The 16,509-nt window shown below is 42.0% G+C and overlaps 1 protein-coding gene across 2 annotated transcripts in view; it reads right to left on the reverse strand.

The window, feature by feature from the left end:
* The window catches only part of MCU (mitochondrial calcium uniporter), a 97,426-nt gene that overhangs the window by 9,448 nt on the left and 71,469 nt on the right, over positions 1–16,509 (reverse strand). For both annotated transcript variants that reach the window (XM_074591085.1, XM_074591086.1), the window contains exons 2-4: positions 5,321–5,390; positions 1,052–1,222; positions 6–110 (exon numbers count right to left, since the gene is read on the reverse strand). In XM_074591085.1, the coding sequence (XP_074447186.1) occupies positions 6–110; positions 1,052–1,222; positions 5,321–5,390 (346 nt within the window). The remainder of the gene's footprint in view (positions 1–5; positions 111–1,051; positions 1,223–5,320; positions 5,391–16,509) is intronic.

Below are 16,509 nucleotides of genomic sequence, written 5' to 3' on the forward strand. Positions count from 1 at the left end.
TTTACCTCTCTTTGGTGGTCTAACATGATATGTGACATCATTAATGATCAGTTTGAAGTCATCCAGCAGAAGCAAATCTATGCCTGTGGAGGAGGCGACACGTGTGCCATCTGTAAGGCAAACACAGGTGACTCATTAAACAGTGAAAACAAAGTACCTAAACACACTGTGGCTAAGCAAGTCGTAATGCCATCCCAAATCCTGTTGTTGGACTTACGCATTTTCCCACAGACAATACTCTTCGTCAAGACAGATATATAGATTTTGGGGGACCTTAACATGGCTAATACTAGCTGAGCTATGTATGCAGCTGCTCTTCTAAATTTGTGATATTTTGGGCCATCTTATAAAAAGCAGTTCATGTCATCCCACATAGTTTGAATATTTTACTATGTTTTGCAATACAATCCACTTAAGTGACCTTTATCTCTCCCCAGTAGCATTAGAAGTGATTATTTCAATCTCTGGTATCGGACAGCTTTGACTTTACTAACCTAGCAAACACCTCCCTCTCAGGCCAAGACTTTTAAGGAAATATCTGCTTTGATAGCATTTTCAGAAGATATCCTCACATCGTTTCAGAGCTGTAGTGCCTAGCAGACACGTAGCAATTGAGCAAAACATAGCAAAACACGACATTAAGTCAAATATGACTGAATTTTCATAGCTAAGCAAGATACTGTTTCCGTCATATCGCGTTTACACCCAATTACTTACAAATCAATTAGAATATTTACATAGGTTGCATAGCTTGGATCTTTCATCTAAATAGTAGGAAACTCACCAAAAACATAGATGTTAGTCCTAATGGAGGTAAGCTAAGCATTAGGAATGTTTTTCTCCTCCTCCACTCTACAGTCAGATTTCCTTGGCAGACCTGACTGTAAAGGGACAGCTAACAATATTCTTACTCTAGGAATGGCATTTCTACCTTCTACTCTTTCAGGAACATTAAGGAACTCACACCATAACAAGCTTTTACTTAAAAAGCAAAAGGCTGATGAAAATAGCTGGCAAGCAAGTAAATCAATTAGTTTGTAAACAGCAGTACCTGCTGAGTAGATTGCAACCCGATCAATTCCTCTGTCCTCTGCTTGCAGCTGTTGTAAGAACACACCAACAGAGTCCGAGATCGGTTTAAGCGTGAACTGGCAACGTTCACGCCGGGATGGAAGATTCACAGAAATCACAGGTAACCCGTTTTGGTAAACCACCGTCACTTCTACAAAGATGACAAAAATGCAAGTTTCTCATTAAAAATTAACAGATCTTCTCGTAATAGTTCTGTATTTGTCCCATGGAGAAAGGCAAACAAGGTTATGAGCTGAATATGAAAGAGACTTTAAATTCTTGGTTCATCTTTTATCAAGAGATGTGTCCATCAAAGAAAAATGGAGGGATGACAGAGGTTTTCACTCCCATCGACTTGGCAGTATCTGTTAAACTTTCTGTGCTTTGTGGAAAAGTAGAATACGTTTACTCCAAGCACAATCACATTTACACTAAAGGCAACATGATATCTAAAAGCCACAATATGGCAGCACAGTATGTTTTGATTAGTTTTTGAGAATCAAAGTAATTTGGACTTCAGAAGACAAAACACTGTGCAATTTATCAGGATTTTATAGCCCATAATACAAAGGCAGACTGTGTATATTCGGAAACATCAAGGAAGGACCTACTTCAAACCTTTTTATTCTTGTTTAGTACTGGTTTCCTCCTGGTTGTCCTAAGACAACAAATATTTAAGAGAGCAGTCAGGAGTATGAGGTTGTAGGAAGAGCGCTGAGTTTAAGCTTCAAGGTCATTTCATCTAAAATTCATGGAATCAATACACTTTGTACTTCAGAAGATAGACATTACTACTTAGGTGTAGATAAAACAACATTTTCCATTTCTTTAGTGCTGTCAGGAGCTTTTTCAAGAAAATTCTTATGGATTTCAGTGCACCTTTCTAAGATTTACGGTAGTGACCGGTATGAACTGTAAGCTAGTTATTATTTTACTGCCAGAAGACAGCCCACTCTGTATGCTTCAGGATATCCATACATAGAAAAAAAGTTAAGAGTTCATATTCCCTAAGCCCCCTACTGAGTCACAAACAGTCCAAATTTTACCAAAGTGCAGTAGTTGCTAAGATATAGCAGCACACCTAAAAATGATTCACTTTGGATTGCTACGTATTTTTCTTATGTAAAACACGTAAGGTCTTTTTTATTGCACAGAGCATTTGCCATGTCTCAAGGATTGTACAGTCACACCCACCCACGCTGCATCTGGCTCAGTATTCCCACCTGTTGTAGCTTTGGCCAACTCTATGAACCACGCCATTTACTTAAACTCATCTAACTCATGTATTGACATGCCAAGTCAATTTAAGCAGCTGACATCAAAACTAGTTGGGTCAAAGAAGTCAATGCAAGTAGAAATAGAAGCAAATAATGTAATTTTGACTATCAAAGGAAACTATATCTCAGCATGCCACTGTTCAGAAAGTTTTGCCACCAACCTCCTTTATACCAGCGGTCTGCTGCCAGATGAGGGAATTGTTTATCAAAGGATCATTTGCATGTTAGGACAACTCTTGGGGCAATATGCCTTTGTGAAAAGGGAGGCTCATGGCTGTTGAGAAAGGATGCACCAAGTACACTTTTATGGAGCCAAAAGAGTTCTCTCAGGCTTTTGAGTTTACTGTCACATGCCTTCATGAATTCAATCAAGCATACAAAGGTTTTTTTCCCCCCTCTTCTTCCAGAGAATTGCTACCCAGTGCTGACAAAGAGGTCCTCACCTCATGTTTATAGACTAGGTGGAAGTGACCAAGTGTGGACATCTAAAATGACTAAAGCATCCCAAGAGGCCCCAGTTTTTGGAAGCCTATAGATGCCTATTCTCAAGACTCAGACCACTGACATGATTTTAGTAGCTTTAGTGTTTCAAAGCTTAAAACTCAGAGACAACAGTCAGATATTTACTGGAAAAAATAAAGCAGACTGCCAATTTATTTGGACAGTTAGACAGAATTTCAAGCTCTTTATCAACAGCTGTTATGACACCAGCTATCAGATTTTTGCATTCTTTCACTGAAGTATTTTAGCAAGAGACTGGTAAGAAATAGATTACCATTAGCTACACTTGCGATAGCAGGCTCAAATGGAATGATCAACATGTCTAGAAGCTTAAAATAGCCACTTAAGTATTGAATTCTGTGGTTCTGTAAGCAGCATATACAACATTAACTTACGTACTGCTTACACAACCACAAGACATGAAAATCATTCTTTATTTAAAACGCTACCTTGATTATACAGGCAGCGAGCCAGTTCATTGTAGAGCAGAACAGATCACAGTGCATCAACATTTTTCTGCATATCCCCATTGGTACAACACAACAACCGCAGCTCTGTGACTGCCAGGTGGGGAGGAAGTGCCTACCACCACCAGCCCTGATGCATTTTAATCCTCTACTGACCAGATAGAGACCACAGCAATAAATGCAATAGGTCAGACTGCACCAAGCATCATCAGCATTGGTAGCACACAAAGTCTTTCTCAAGGATCTCCCAGCTCAGGTGAAGTGCTAGAGACCAAATTCTTTCTTACAGAGGACAGGCTCAGTAAAGTCTGGAATTACAGATGGTTTATGTTTTCCTTACAAAATGCTTGTAAAAGTAATTTGGTAGACTAATTCACCGGTGGGGAAAGTCCATAATTCCAGTTTGATCCTCTCATCACCTCCCACACAAGTAATGTCTGGTCAGATTTTTACTGCATTGGAGAGGGAAGACCTCAGAGGCAAATACAAAAAAAGAAAAAATCCGAAGGACATGTCAGTAACACAAACCTAAGAGACAGCTCCAGTAAGAGTTATTAACAAGACACTGTGATACAGCTGTCTGCCTTGCTCTTCTCTGCTCTGACAGCCCTGTGGATTTCATGCATGAGGGCAGCTACAAGTCATTAAGTGGACACTTCACTAATTATAGAGCTAACATTTTGCTTAATCTTCGCTGACTAAATTTTAAACCAGTGTTAAAATACATGGGACAAGTAAAAAAAAGTAATTGTATACAACAGTATTTCACTTCGATTTACAGACAGCTACAACCCTGGCCAGAGATGCTGCTAAATAAGACGATAGAGGATTTTAAAAGCTCTACACACCATATTAAGCGTGAGGTTGCTTTGGAGGTATGAATCGCACCCAAGCACCACAAAGTTTTGACTCAACCATATGTACACCAGTAACAGGTCACTGGTATTTTTTAAAGATTTCTGTTCTTGAATAAGAACAGTTTAAGCAATACATTAAGCCAAAACAAGGTACAGTAAAAAAAAGGGTGTGGCCAAATAAGTCAGTGTTGAACATTTACTATGGGTAAAGGTGAGGTTATTGGAAGAAATAACAAAAGAAATATTCAGGCACAATATGAGGAGAGGTAAAAATCAACCAGGCAAGCAGACACACACTTACATTATTCTCTCAACCTTACATTTATCCTCTACACTTCTACCTACTTAAGCCTTCAGGTTTTCATTTTGAGTTCTTCACAGCAGTCATGTTCTCTTTGTGTTTGCACACACTCACTATCCTGGCAGGGGAAGCCGTTGTGCCAGAACCCTTTACTTTATTAGCTTTCAGGCTTTATTAACAAGCCTTAACGGGGAGAGGATCTGCTAACCGCCTCTGTCAGTCAGTGTAAGCGTTCTAGTCTTTGCGCACAGCATGCAGGTGTTCAGGCAGTGATCTCAAAGCTGCTTGTTTCCTCTTTGCATTCTAGCATACTGAGATTTTTAAAGTTCCACTACGGTATTCTTTTGCTTTATGTTATGACAACCTTATTAAAAAAGCTTAATGTCTGAGCTGTCCCAGAATTTAAATAAAGGAATAAAATTGCCTTGGTTTCACAACTTATTCACTGCAGCAAACAGTGCTTTCAAACGCTTGAGCAAGTAGCTGGTATGAACTGCACTATCATTACATAAATAAAGTTAACAGGGCACACAGTACATCGAAAGTTAGGCATCTCACAGTCCTCACAGCTACAACAGGAAAAAGCCTGCCAAAAAAATTTGGATGTTTGCACACAATTACATCTTTCTTTATAAGGCCTGTCCAGTTTTGTAAAGACAGTTATTAGAAAAAGTTGATCATTTCCTTAATTCTTCTTGACTGACTTTGTTCTCTGTCACTTCCTTAATTCAAAGCTGGATTACTACCTAGCCAAAAAAAAGCCTCAACGAGGAAAGGGGTCAGGGAACATGATTTAAGTTAGCGAAGTCTTAAGTGAGCCAAGAGTTTCCCCATGTCAGTACTCACCATCAGAGGGCACTACTGTACTGCAATAGACCACTCTAACACTCTGCCAAGGAGAAAGCCTCTGATGCACCTAGAAAATACAAGCACAGCAAAAAGGACAAATGTTCAGCGCCACTCGTCTCGCGGAGTCGCACCCCAGTGCCACCTCCTGTCCCCCCCCCTCCCACTATCACCTACCCCAATGCCTGTGCTAGGCACTTCCTCCCATCCGCCGCAGGGGTAACCACAAACCAGGAGTGCCTGTCAAGAACAGCCTCTTCTCTTACCATCTGCCACCCAGTAGGGTTTCCTCCCACAGCCAAGTTCACCTCTACACACCTCACTCTCAACGCGCATCATTTAAAGTGAGAAGGTATAATGCAACAGCTGTGATTTCTTCTTTTCCTTAACATAAAATGTATTTTTAAAGCCACGTTGAGTTAATCAGTTTTAAGAAATCAATTTAGATTACTACACAGGCACAGGAAGTAGAAATCACACAAAACATCATTCTTCAAGGGTTAAAAAAAAAAAGTTTTAGCATAACCATGAGGAATAGTTAGGGAGTTGTAGATAAAGAGGTTGAATCTCTTCGTTTGTTTTCTCTGCTCACAAGTATTTTTTTTTCTTGCCTTACAGAGGGAAGCCAAACTCTAAGATACAAGAAGTAAACATGCCTCTTCATAGAAGAAAAAATCGTTCAAGATAAAAACAAGAACTGTGATACTGAGCTATATATAAAAGAAGAGCCTAATAAGACAAGACAGCTCATGAATGATTCGTATGTTCTGCAACCTTGGCAAGGGACTAATTTGTTCATGAAAATCTAGAATCAAACTGATTTAAAGTCTGTCTTCTAGAATAAGTTATTTTAGTTACACGCTAATCCTCCCCCAACAACAGTGACATTACAATTCTAGCACAAAAGAGCCCACTTTTAAAAAAGAATAAGGTGCAACACCAGCTCTCATCTGGCTACAGTGGTATATATTTCAGTGACTAGCACTCAGATTTTCATCAGTTGCAGTCCCATATGGGGATTCCTATGGTCTGGGATTTTGTTTGTTTGTTGGTTTCTAAAATACAGCTGCCAAACCTGCATTTCTATAAAGGTATCTCACAGGTGGGGCTTGATTTTTAAGTAAATTTCTAACTGAAGTTTGCAAACAAAACCCAGGCTGTTAATTATCTCTCTGCCAAATTGTCCATACCTCCATATTTTGGGAGGTTGCTTTCAATAATCTACTTAAAATAGCTTTATCTACTACTTCACTTTTTTTTCTGAAGCCTGTTATGCAAATAGAGGATAGTTTCAACTACACTGGTCTTTCTTGAGAGCAGGACCTATGGCCCAGGCACTCAGTGCATTGGCAGCTCTGGAAATTCACACTCATTTGTGCTCTATTTACACTCCTTTTTTGTCAGTTTTGAGAAATGAAAATCACAGAATCACGGAATCTTCAGAGTTGGAAGGGACCTCTAGAGATCATCTAGTCCAACTCCCCTGCTAGAGCAGGATTGCCTAAAGCACATCCCTCAGGGCTGCATCCAGGTGGGTCTTGAAAATCTCCAGAGAAGGGGACTCCACAGCCTCCCTGGGCAGCCTGTTCCAGTACTCTGTCACCCTCACTGTAAAGAAGTTTTTCCATGTATTTGAACGGAACTTCCTATGTTCTAGCTTGTGTCCAATGCCCCAAGTCGTTTTCAATTTTCCTCCTTGCAATTGCATTTTCAGCTTCCCACAGTCAAGTCAAACAGGCAGCTAACAGCAAAACAGAACTGGGCATTAAACATCTGTAACTGAAGTGGGAAGTTGCATGTTTTAGCAAAAGTAATTTAAAAAAAAACAAAACAAACCAAACTCCTATGTGTTGGGAACCAAAGGGCAAATTTGCCTTTTTACATTTGAAAATAGCACATCATCTGGACTAACAAACACGCATGTGCTACTGCTGAACAACCAGGAACCTTCTCTCCCAAATAAAACCAGTTTTAAAACTCAAAAACACACAAGCAAAACACAGATACAGCCTCACATCCTGGACAACTCAAGCTCCACTGTCTTAGTATCACTATTACATCATGAAAAAAGTCAGAAACTTCAACCATCAGAAGCTGCACCATATGTAAGCCAGTTTACAGAACCAAATTTGACCCAAGGAAGGGAAGCCTCTATGGGAAGTTTAAAAAAAAAAAAAGACCTTTTCCTATTTGAAACCAGCAACTTCAATTTTAATCCTTCTAAAAATAGCATCAGACCAGATACAACAATAAGTGGGCAGAATTTAAACAGTGAGACACAAAACCTGTTGGAGAGCACTACCACAAAGCACTGTTTATATACTTATTTTACCCGACCCCATGGCAGAGCTGCCACTTTCAGATACATGCTTTTCACTGCTTTAATCTTCTCTTTTACATGGATTAATCATCTTTTTTTTTTTTTTTAAAATTCTGCACATCAGGAGCATGCCCTTCTACCAGATTTGCACAGCAGCCCAAAAATTTTGTAGTTGTTTTCAGAGAATCCTAAAGCCCACTAAACCCAATGTTATCCTCTTGCAAAACAGCTACGTAACTCAAAGGTATCAGCTAGCATCTGCAAAGACTTTACCTTAAAGCCATGAGTATTTGACAGGTATAAGCTAGCTCCAGAAGCTTCCTGCCCTCATACAATAGAGGCAAGAACAGGGGAAAAGGCAAAACGGGTTGAAAACCAGGGCATCTTAGCTGACTCTCAAAAAGCTGAGGGGACCCCAGATTTAATCTCTTTGACAATTCTTCTACCCTGGTTCAGGTCTGAACCAACTCTGTTTCATTAACCCCACACAGCAGTATGTTGCCATTACATTTTACAGAAAGAGACACTGGTTAAACTACACATATCTGTCACTCCTGCAGTGCTGAACTGTGCCTTGTGATATATGCTGCTGTTAAAAGTTTCTTATCTAGGAAAACAGTCTCTACTGGTTAGGAGAAGAAAAAAAAGGAACAAATGAACTCAAAGTCAGCAGAGACCTAAATGCCATCTCCTGTCATCCAAGGTTAGTGAGAGCTTAAGGAATCATCCATCATTTTTATTCCTTGAAGGGTCGTTGTTGTTTTAAAATTGAGATGGAGAGAAATGTCTGAACCCTTTATCCAGTGTCTGCAATTCAACAGTTCTATACAGAAATGTGCCAGAAGGCTGAAGCCTGGGACTGAAGCAGCATGGGATGGAGGAGGGGAACTCGTTTCAAGCTTTGCTGACCGGATCTCACGACTGCTTGCCTGCAGACAGCTCACCACTTCAGCAGCAAAATGTGGAATAACTACATCCAGGTTTCAGTTAAGACAGACTTGTCCACTACTTCAAAAATAAGCAATATTTGGAGTGTGAAAAGCACCAAAGCCAGACGACTGAAATTAGAATCTTTAAACGCCAGGATAACTTTCTGGGTCTCGAGAGAACAGATGCAGGAATTCACTTTTCACATGCATTCGATCCTTTGTTTCCTGTCTTATCTGCAGTAAGATGCATGTTAAGAGGCTCGGGTTATGCAGCAGCTTCGCTCCCAGAATGATTAAAGGAGCAAGAGAAAAAAAAATATCCCAGTCCTTTGTCTAAAACTAACACTTCCTCCAGCCTTGTCAAGGTCTATATTGGACAATCCAAAGGTAAAAATAACAGTATCTCTATAGGTCCTAACGTGGCTATCTCAATTCTACATGGGCGACAAAGTTAATCAAAGACCTACTGGAAAAAACAGCCTTTTAGCTACCAGCGAGTACTCTCTGATGGGACAAAAGGGAACAATCTAGCAGAGCTCATGCTCTGCATTTTAGGTAATTAACAATGATAGAATGATAACAACTTTAGGGTACCAAGTCTCCAAAGCCTAATTAAAATCAGAAAAGAAGTTGTCCAGAAAAAACCCCCACACCTCAAGCACGGAAAAGGTGAATATCTTAAATCTAGAACACAAGTAAAACATGCTGCTCAGTCATTACCTGGAGAACCAGTGCAGCAAAAGCTGTAGAGCTTTTGTGAAAAACAGACTATTCTCCATGTAAAAATTTCTTACCATGACTGAAATCTTTAAGAGATACATTTGCGAGTGCCAGCTGCAACATCTATTTTGCAATGTATGAAGGGCCTCCTTTAAATGAAGCTGCCTTAAGTCAGATGTGAAGCAGCTCACCCTTTCCAACAAGCAACAGCTATTTTCCCCTCTATTCCAACTCTCACAGCATGAAAAACTGAAAGTCTTTCCTGGCTCCAACAGTGGTTATCCTAAAACCTCCTGGCCAGCACCTCAGTGACAAAAATTGCTGCGAGCTTCCCTGAGCAACCGCAGTAACCCAAACCACCCACCTCAAAAGTGACAAAGAGCTCCGTTTATCGATCTTTTCCCTCACTTCAGGGCTCCAACTACTTCTGATCCTGTATTCAGCTTTACATTTTGATCTCTCTGAAACAGGACTTTCATCGTAAGTTGTAGAGTCCCCTTTTGTCCTCCCATTTTGCCTCCCCCTCTCACCAGCTGTATTTGCAAAGGAGGAGACGCAGAGCGAAACCCTGTTCTGACCAGAAATCTGCTGCCCAAGCTCCACAACACATAACTTATCAGAACTACTAATATTTTTGCACCAGTAGGCAAGCTCCTGCTGGATTTAAGTACATATAACTGTGGTGGATTGGCTGTGGCCAGCTGCTCTCTCCCTCTTCTCCTCAAGAGGAGGGAGGACACAAGATGAAAAAGCTCAGGGATCAGGGCCCTCGCTTGCACAGCAGACAACTGGGGTAAAGCCAATTTATTGCCAATTAAAGTAGATAATAGCAAGAAACAGACAGAAATTAACCCACCTTCCCCTCACCCCACCCCTTTTTCCAGGATCTACCCCACCCTTTCATTGCCAACTCTTTTCCCGCCTTGAGGGGTGCCAGGGAATGGCGGTTCCTTCTGGAAACATCCGCGCCGCAGCCCATGGAGGACCCCACCGCTCCTCCTCCTCCCACCTCAGTGCTTGCAGGGCTGTTCCTCACACTTTTTTGCTCATTCCTCTCCCCTTCCCAGCATTTTTCTCTTTTTTTTTACCTCAGATTTGCCAAGGCAGCACCATCGGGGCTGAGAGGCTGGGCTGTGCCCAGCTGTGAGGCAGCCAAAACCAGCTGGAACCGGCCTGAGGCAGCCCCGGCCTCTCCTCACAGAGACCCCTCAGCCCCCGGGCACCCAACACAGCAACGATTGAAGCAAAGGTTGCAAATAAAACCCTTTGCTTATGAACCACCTCACAGCTCTGAGCACAGACAAGACTTTTCCAGCCCTCAGACAAGGAGGACACCTACAGCAGTCCCTCGCGTGGATCTGAGGACAGCATGGCCACAGGGAGGAGACTTGTTGGTGGCCCTTACGCCCATGATACTAGCCAAGAGGGATCCTGCTGCTGCCAGAGCCCAAGCACAGCCCTGCTAGTTTCACATGCCTTCCTTCAGCACCCTCAGAAACCTCCAAAGAGATAAAAACAGGCCAGTCTGGCATTGGAGATCTCCACCTGCATCTCTCACCCCCTTCTTCGCCACCTCCGTTCTTTTGAGACATCTGGACACCTTGGCCTGCCTCCATGATTTCCCTTCGAAAAAAAATAAAAAATCTCAATCTTCCTCTGAAATTGAGCCCAACTTTACCTCAACAAATCAGTAACCTCGTATGGAAGACCTCCTCCAACCTTTCTCTGGATACGTTCGCATATTAAATATTACGTGAAGTATCTCCCTTCAAGGCACACACCGTGCTTCTGTTTGAGAGCCTGGTATGCAATAAAACAGCAAGGGCTGTCTTTTTAAACCATACAGGCTTGTCTCCCAGGACCCGAGCACTCGCCTGATTAAATCCCACTGGCTTGAAGTCATTTTTCTCATTCTCTTTGCCAGTACGCCCTTGATCACATCCCACTCGAGAGGTCAGATTTTGCCCCCAAAAAAACATTTTGCACCCGCTGCCTCCATAGGGCAACGCTTCTGCAGATGAAGGTCAAGCAAATGAGAACCCATCTGAACTGCAGAACTGTTCCTCTTTGGTTTTGTTTTTCGTTTTTATTTTAAAAATCAGGCTGAGGAGACGGACACAAAAAAGGCAATGCCAGTAAGATGTAGGAAGTGTTAATCTTTGCATGTGGAAGCACTTCGTACGACCTACACATTAGCAAATGGTCTTCATTTGCCACACTTCTCATTCCTGCCTGAATTTTCTCTTCTTCCAGTGTTAGTACAGAGCTTTATCACATCTGCTAGGAAAGGAACATAAACAGGAGGTGAGCTATAAATATTCCCTTCTCATCCTGTTTCCTTTGCCCATCTGCCTAAAGAGAAACAGGTAATCCACAGTGTCCAGGAAGAGGCAGGGGCAGGAGGAAGAAGATGCGTTCTTCGCAGAAAAGAGGGGGAAAAAAAATAAAAAGAAAAAAGAGGGATGAAGTAATTGCCAGTTGTTCTTCATTGCGCCCTTCTCTCAGGCGTTACTGCTGCTGTGGAGATGCTGCAACAATGAGTCTTGTAACAGGAATATCACTGCTTTTGATGGCTTTGATAGAGCCTCTTGGAGGCAAGAGGGGGAAGAGGAGGTAATGAAAGGGGAAAAAGTTTAACAGACACACACTGGTCAAGCAGTCTGTACTGCTTTTAACTGTGCTTCCCTTGTCACCATCCACACTTTTCCCCTAGCAAAACAAAACCCCAAACCAAAACCTTTTCTCAGTCTTTTTTTTTAATTTTATTGCAAATGTCAACCACTTACCGCGAATTATGCTATTCCTACTTGAAATGTACAGTACATCAGATCACCATACTCCCTCTTTCACCTAAACTTCGCCCAGTCTTTCCTATCTGCAGCAGGCAACCCAAAGCTGGGCTGGAACCACTCCCTTGCACTTTGTGATGCTAGATCACAGTTTCGCTATTAAAATATTTTTGTTTTACTGGAGTAGGATGGTTTGAATTCCACTTCTTTAATGCAGCCCTCATGGTTACTGGAAAAAAGCTGAGAATTTTAATTCCCTGAAGGCTTGAAAAACAGAAACCAAGCAAAATTCCATGATACATTTAAACCTGCGTCAGCTTTGAAACCTGAGCACAAAGACAAGGCAGAGCTGAATTCCTTTCCCTAGTTTCCAGATTCATTACTTGAATCTTCCTGTACTGAAATGGACGATACCTCTCTTCTCAAATTAAAGGGGCTTCCAACCCTGCTTTAAAAAGCAGTTTGAAGAATTTAGTGAGTTTTGATGCTGCTGATTCAGCATGCATGGTTTTGTCTCCCTCAGCCACTCACAGCTGAAGATTGTATAACCAGAGAGAGAAGGAATCCAATGGATTCCTCTCAGTGATTCCCCCAGGGCAGCTGACTGTTGTTTTGTTGTTTGTTTTTTGTTTTTTTTTGTTTGTTTTTCTGCCTCTAGCACTTATCAACCCCATTAGGCAATTCCTTTAGTCTTTGTTATAGCCAGTTTAAAAGAAGAGCTCTTACCCCTCTTCTCCCACCTTACTGCCATACTGCAGAAAGAGCTTCCTGGCAAGGCAACATCAGCTAACTCTCACATCCCTGGCACTTATGACATCAAGAATGAAACAATAAGCAGAGTTATGAAGTGAGATTTCCACAAGTGCAAGGAAATTTCTTCTGCCTTGGTACATGCTGGGGAGCAGCCAACTCGCACTGGTTTTCCAGGGAAATAAACTCAGAAACAAGGGAACCTTGCTTTCAGCTCTTGAAAAGAAACAGCAGGCTCTTGCAGACTTCGGAGCCAGTGCCAGCATATGTACAGCTTCAGAGAAGCCGCACACTCTGAAATATAGAGAGGTACAACATTCTGCAAGCCACAGCAGCCCAGTACATCCCAGTCCTGGGGGAGTCATACACCACCAATTCCCTGCTCATCTTCCTCAGGAAAGAAAAACACACACAAAGAAGTCTCATCTCTCTATTTAACCTTACCCAGGTTTGGCCCAAAAAGGGAGCAGAAACGTCAGTTATCCTTGCTGAGGAGAGCCTCGGACAGTAAAAGGCAGTTCTTTTGTACCCACCAAGTCACATCAGGTCAGTCCAAGCATTAAAGCCAACAAGTAGTTCCCTCTCCCAAGATGATGAGCCTTACAGGGTAAGCTTGGAGACCCGATTAGCTTTAGAATCGAATCCTTTATGAGGCAGTTAAGTTGGGGAGTTTAAGAGCATTGCTAGAAGCATCAGATAAAGATATTCTCAAATTCAGTTCAGGTCCTAAGACAAAAAACATAGGTTTGATAAACGGCTACAGATACCTGTGGCCAATTATCACTGGCCAGATTTCTTGTGTAAGAAATACCAAAGCGTAGGATGTTAAACTTGGCATGCTTCTTTGCTGTCTACTTGCAGTTTGCACCAGTTCACCAGCAGGTGTGATTAGGATGCTAAAAATCAATCCTTTTGCTAGTTCCATACACATCTTAGCATGAAGCCCTGGAAAAATCTTCCATTTGATCAAGAGTGGATGCCTGACATATTTCCCCTAGATACGCTATCTGCCATGAGGATTGTCACTGTGTGGCTCTGACTTCTAAATCCCTTATGTTCCCTGGCAAGTTATTGTCATAAGAGAGAAACAGAAGAAAATGAAAAAAATGCTGACAAAAATATAAGAATATTTTAAAGCCATTGAAGTGCACTGTTTCATTATGCTACCAGACCACAGATCAAGGAAGCTTAGATGCAAACTTAATATCCCTACATGTTAATGTTTAATATCCTTTAGTTAACGATGTACCTTGTACCTGACTATTTCACAGGATTGCTTCCCACCTCTGCCCTACGAGAGAAAATTCAATGCTCACCTGTGGTGTGCCATAGGTACGTGCCTGGAGAAGGCAACTCATCAGAAGTTAAACACAAGTAAAAGGCAGTGATCTGCAGAGGCAGATCTTTATTGACATACTAATGAAGAGCAGTTAAGAACACGAACGCGCTTATTTTGAAGATGATGTCTAAATAGCACGTTAAATTCAGTTTTGAAGGTTTCCCATTTAGGCTTTCCTCAGCTCATCTCACCTGGCCTCTGTGTGAGGAGATAAAAAACTGGGGTTGACCCCTTCCATACATCACAAGGAACAGCCACATGATTCCCTGTAGCATTCTGTGTGTGATTTCAGAAACACAAGCTTGGCAGTACTTCCCAAGCTCCTCAACACTGTTGTGTTAACAGTTCCAGCCTGACTAGGGAATGCACAGAAGAGCCACTTTGGTCCTGTTCCTCTGGAGGAGGCAAACATTTATCACCTGTGGGACTGCTCCCCAAAACCCCCTGTTCCTGACCTTGGCAGCCAGTGGGTCTGACTGGAACTCCAGTGCCTGCACGGACTACTTCATCATCAGTCATCTCTGGGAAAAACCCTTATTTGAGACCCAGAGACCAAAAGGTTTTTATTTAATTGACCAGCGATAAAGGAAATGACTGTAACGGCATCTCCTAGTAGCAGTCACTAGCTCCTGCACCGAATAACATAATTATACTTAAAGGCATGAAAGCACAACAGCGGCATTAACAGCTAAACAAAGTTTCAGGAAAGCTGATAACTGAAGTTGATCATTTCATCTGACAGCCAGTGCCATCCTCAGAGCAAGCTCAGTCGTGTCCATCACTCCCTCAGGCTGAGCGCGGTGGGACAAGAGGCTGAATGCCCTAACAAAGGGCTGCTTCTCCCCTTAGGTGCCACCACAGAGCCTGTGGCCAAGCCCTCGTCAGCGCCAATTAATTCTGTCACTTCCTGGACCTCCCTCCGCTATCTTAGGGAAACTATTTTATGGGCATGTGTGCTATGCACAAACACACCTTTAGTTTGTATAATGATTAATTAAGTCAACTCATCTAAGTTAAATCACTAGTTAAACAACCTTAAAGTAAAACAAACCAAAAACTTTCCTACACATTTTCAATGGTTATCAAGTTATGCACTGCCAGTATATGTGACAAACCAGGATTATAGGAGAGTGTAAGAAAGGCAGGTATTGCTTTTGCAGAGGAGAAAAGCCATTTCCATCAGAGAATGACTAAGACAAAGAGGCTCCAGCAAAGGCTTGTAGAACATCTCTTATCACACAGACAAAAGGACAAACTGATTCCTACTGGATTAGTGTCTAGAAGGGTAGTCAAACATTTAACCAGGGCTAATGACATTGAGCAATCTTTTACCAAAAAGGAAAGAAATAAACTAGTCAGATAATCCCTTTAGGTGTATGTCCTGGTTCCGGCAGGGATAGGGTTAATTTTTCCTGGTATTCCATGCCATGTGAGCTATGCCCACCCTGAGCTGCCAGGCGAGGGGGCACGAAGTCGCCGCTTGGAGCGGGCTGGGGCGTCCCGGGTCCGGTCAGTGAGCGGCGGTTCTGTAATCGTGTTTGTATACGCCTCTATCCGTGTTATTGTTGTTGTTTTCTTGTTCCCTTTGCTGTCCTGTTAAACTGCCTTTGTCTCAACCCAAGAGTCTTGCCTTTTTCTTCTGATTCTTCCTGTATTGGGAAGGCCCGAGCGAGTGGCATGTGGTTCTTTGTTGCCGTCTGAGGCTAAACCATGACAGTGTAGCATAAAGAGAAGTAAACAGAGGCAGGACATGCGGGAAGAATTTTAGGTGCCTCGGCCAGACTGTGAACCCTGGAGTACCTAACCAATGGGAAACAGGGGAGGGAAAAATTCGTCCGGGATTAGGAAATAAAAAGGTGTTTTTCAAGAACTGGAAGTGTGCCTACTTGGTAGGTCACCCGCTCTTGCAAGAACGTGAATAAAAACGTGCTTCACAGAGGATTCTGCCTGAGCCTATTTCATTTGGACCAGAACTTGTTTCTTACAAGAGCATTATGAAAGGAGTTTCCAAACATTTTATTCTGTTCTGGATTTCAGTTTAAAAATACTGTTTTCTACTGGTTTTATATCATCTATATCACAAGGATTGTTTCAGTAGGATTTTAACTGAAATTTTTCAGATTGTTTCAGTTCAAGTACTTTTAAAAATCCAAAACACAACGTTTACTGTGTTTATACCTCTAACCATCTAAATTTTTTTCCCCACAGAAACTGTTGCAGCTTCACCCAAAGAATAAGACACCAGGAAGATCCAACACAAAACAAATCAGTTTTCAACAGCCAGTCCTGAAAAGCTGATTTGAACTACTTGCCCAATTACAATCTGTAAATCACACATCAGA

Source organism: Larus michahellis, chromosome 6, assembly GCF_964199755.1.
Source record: "Larus michahellis chromosome 6, bLarMic1.1, whole genome shotgun sequence".
Classification (NCBI taxonomy): Eukaryota; Metazoa; Chordata; class Aves; order Charadriiformes; family Laridae; genus Larus; species Larus michahellis.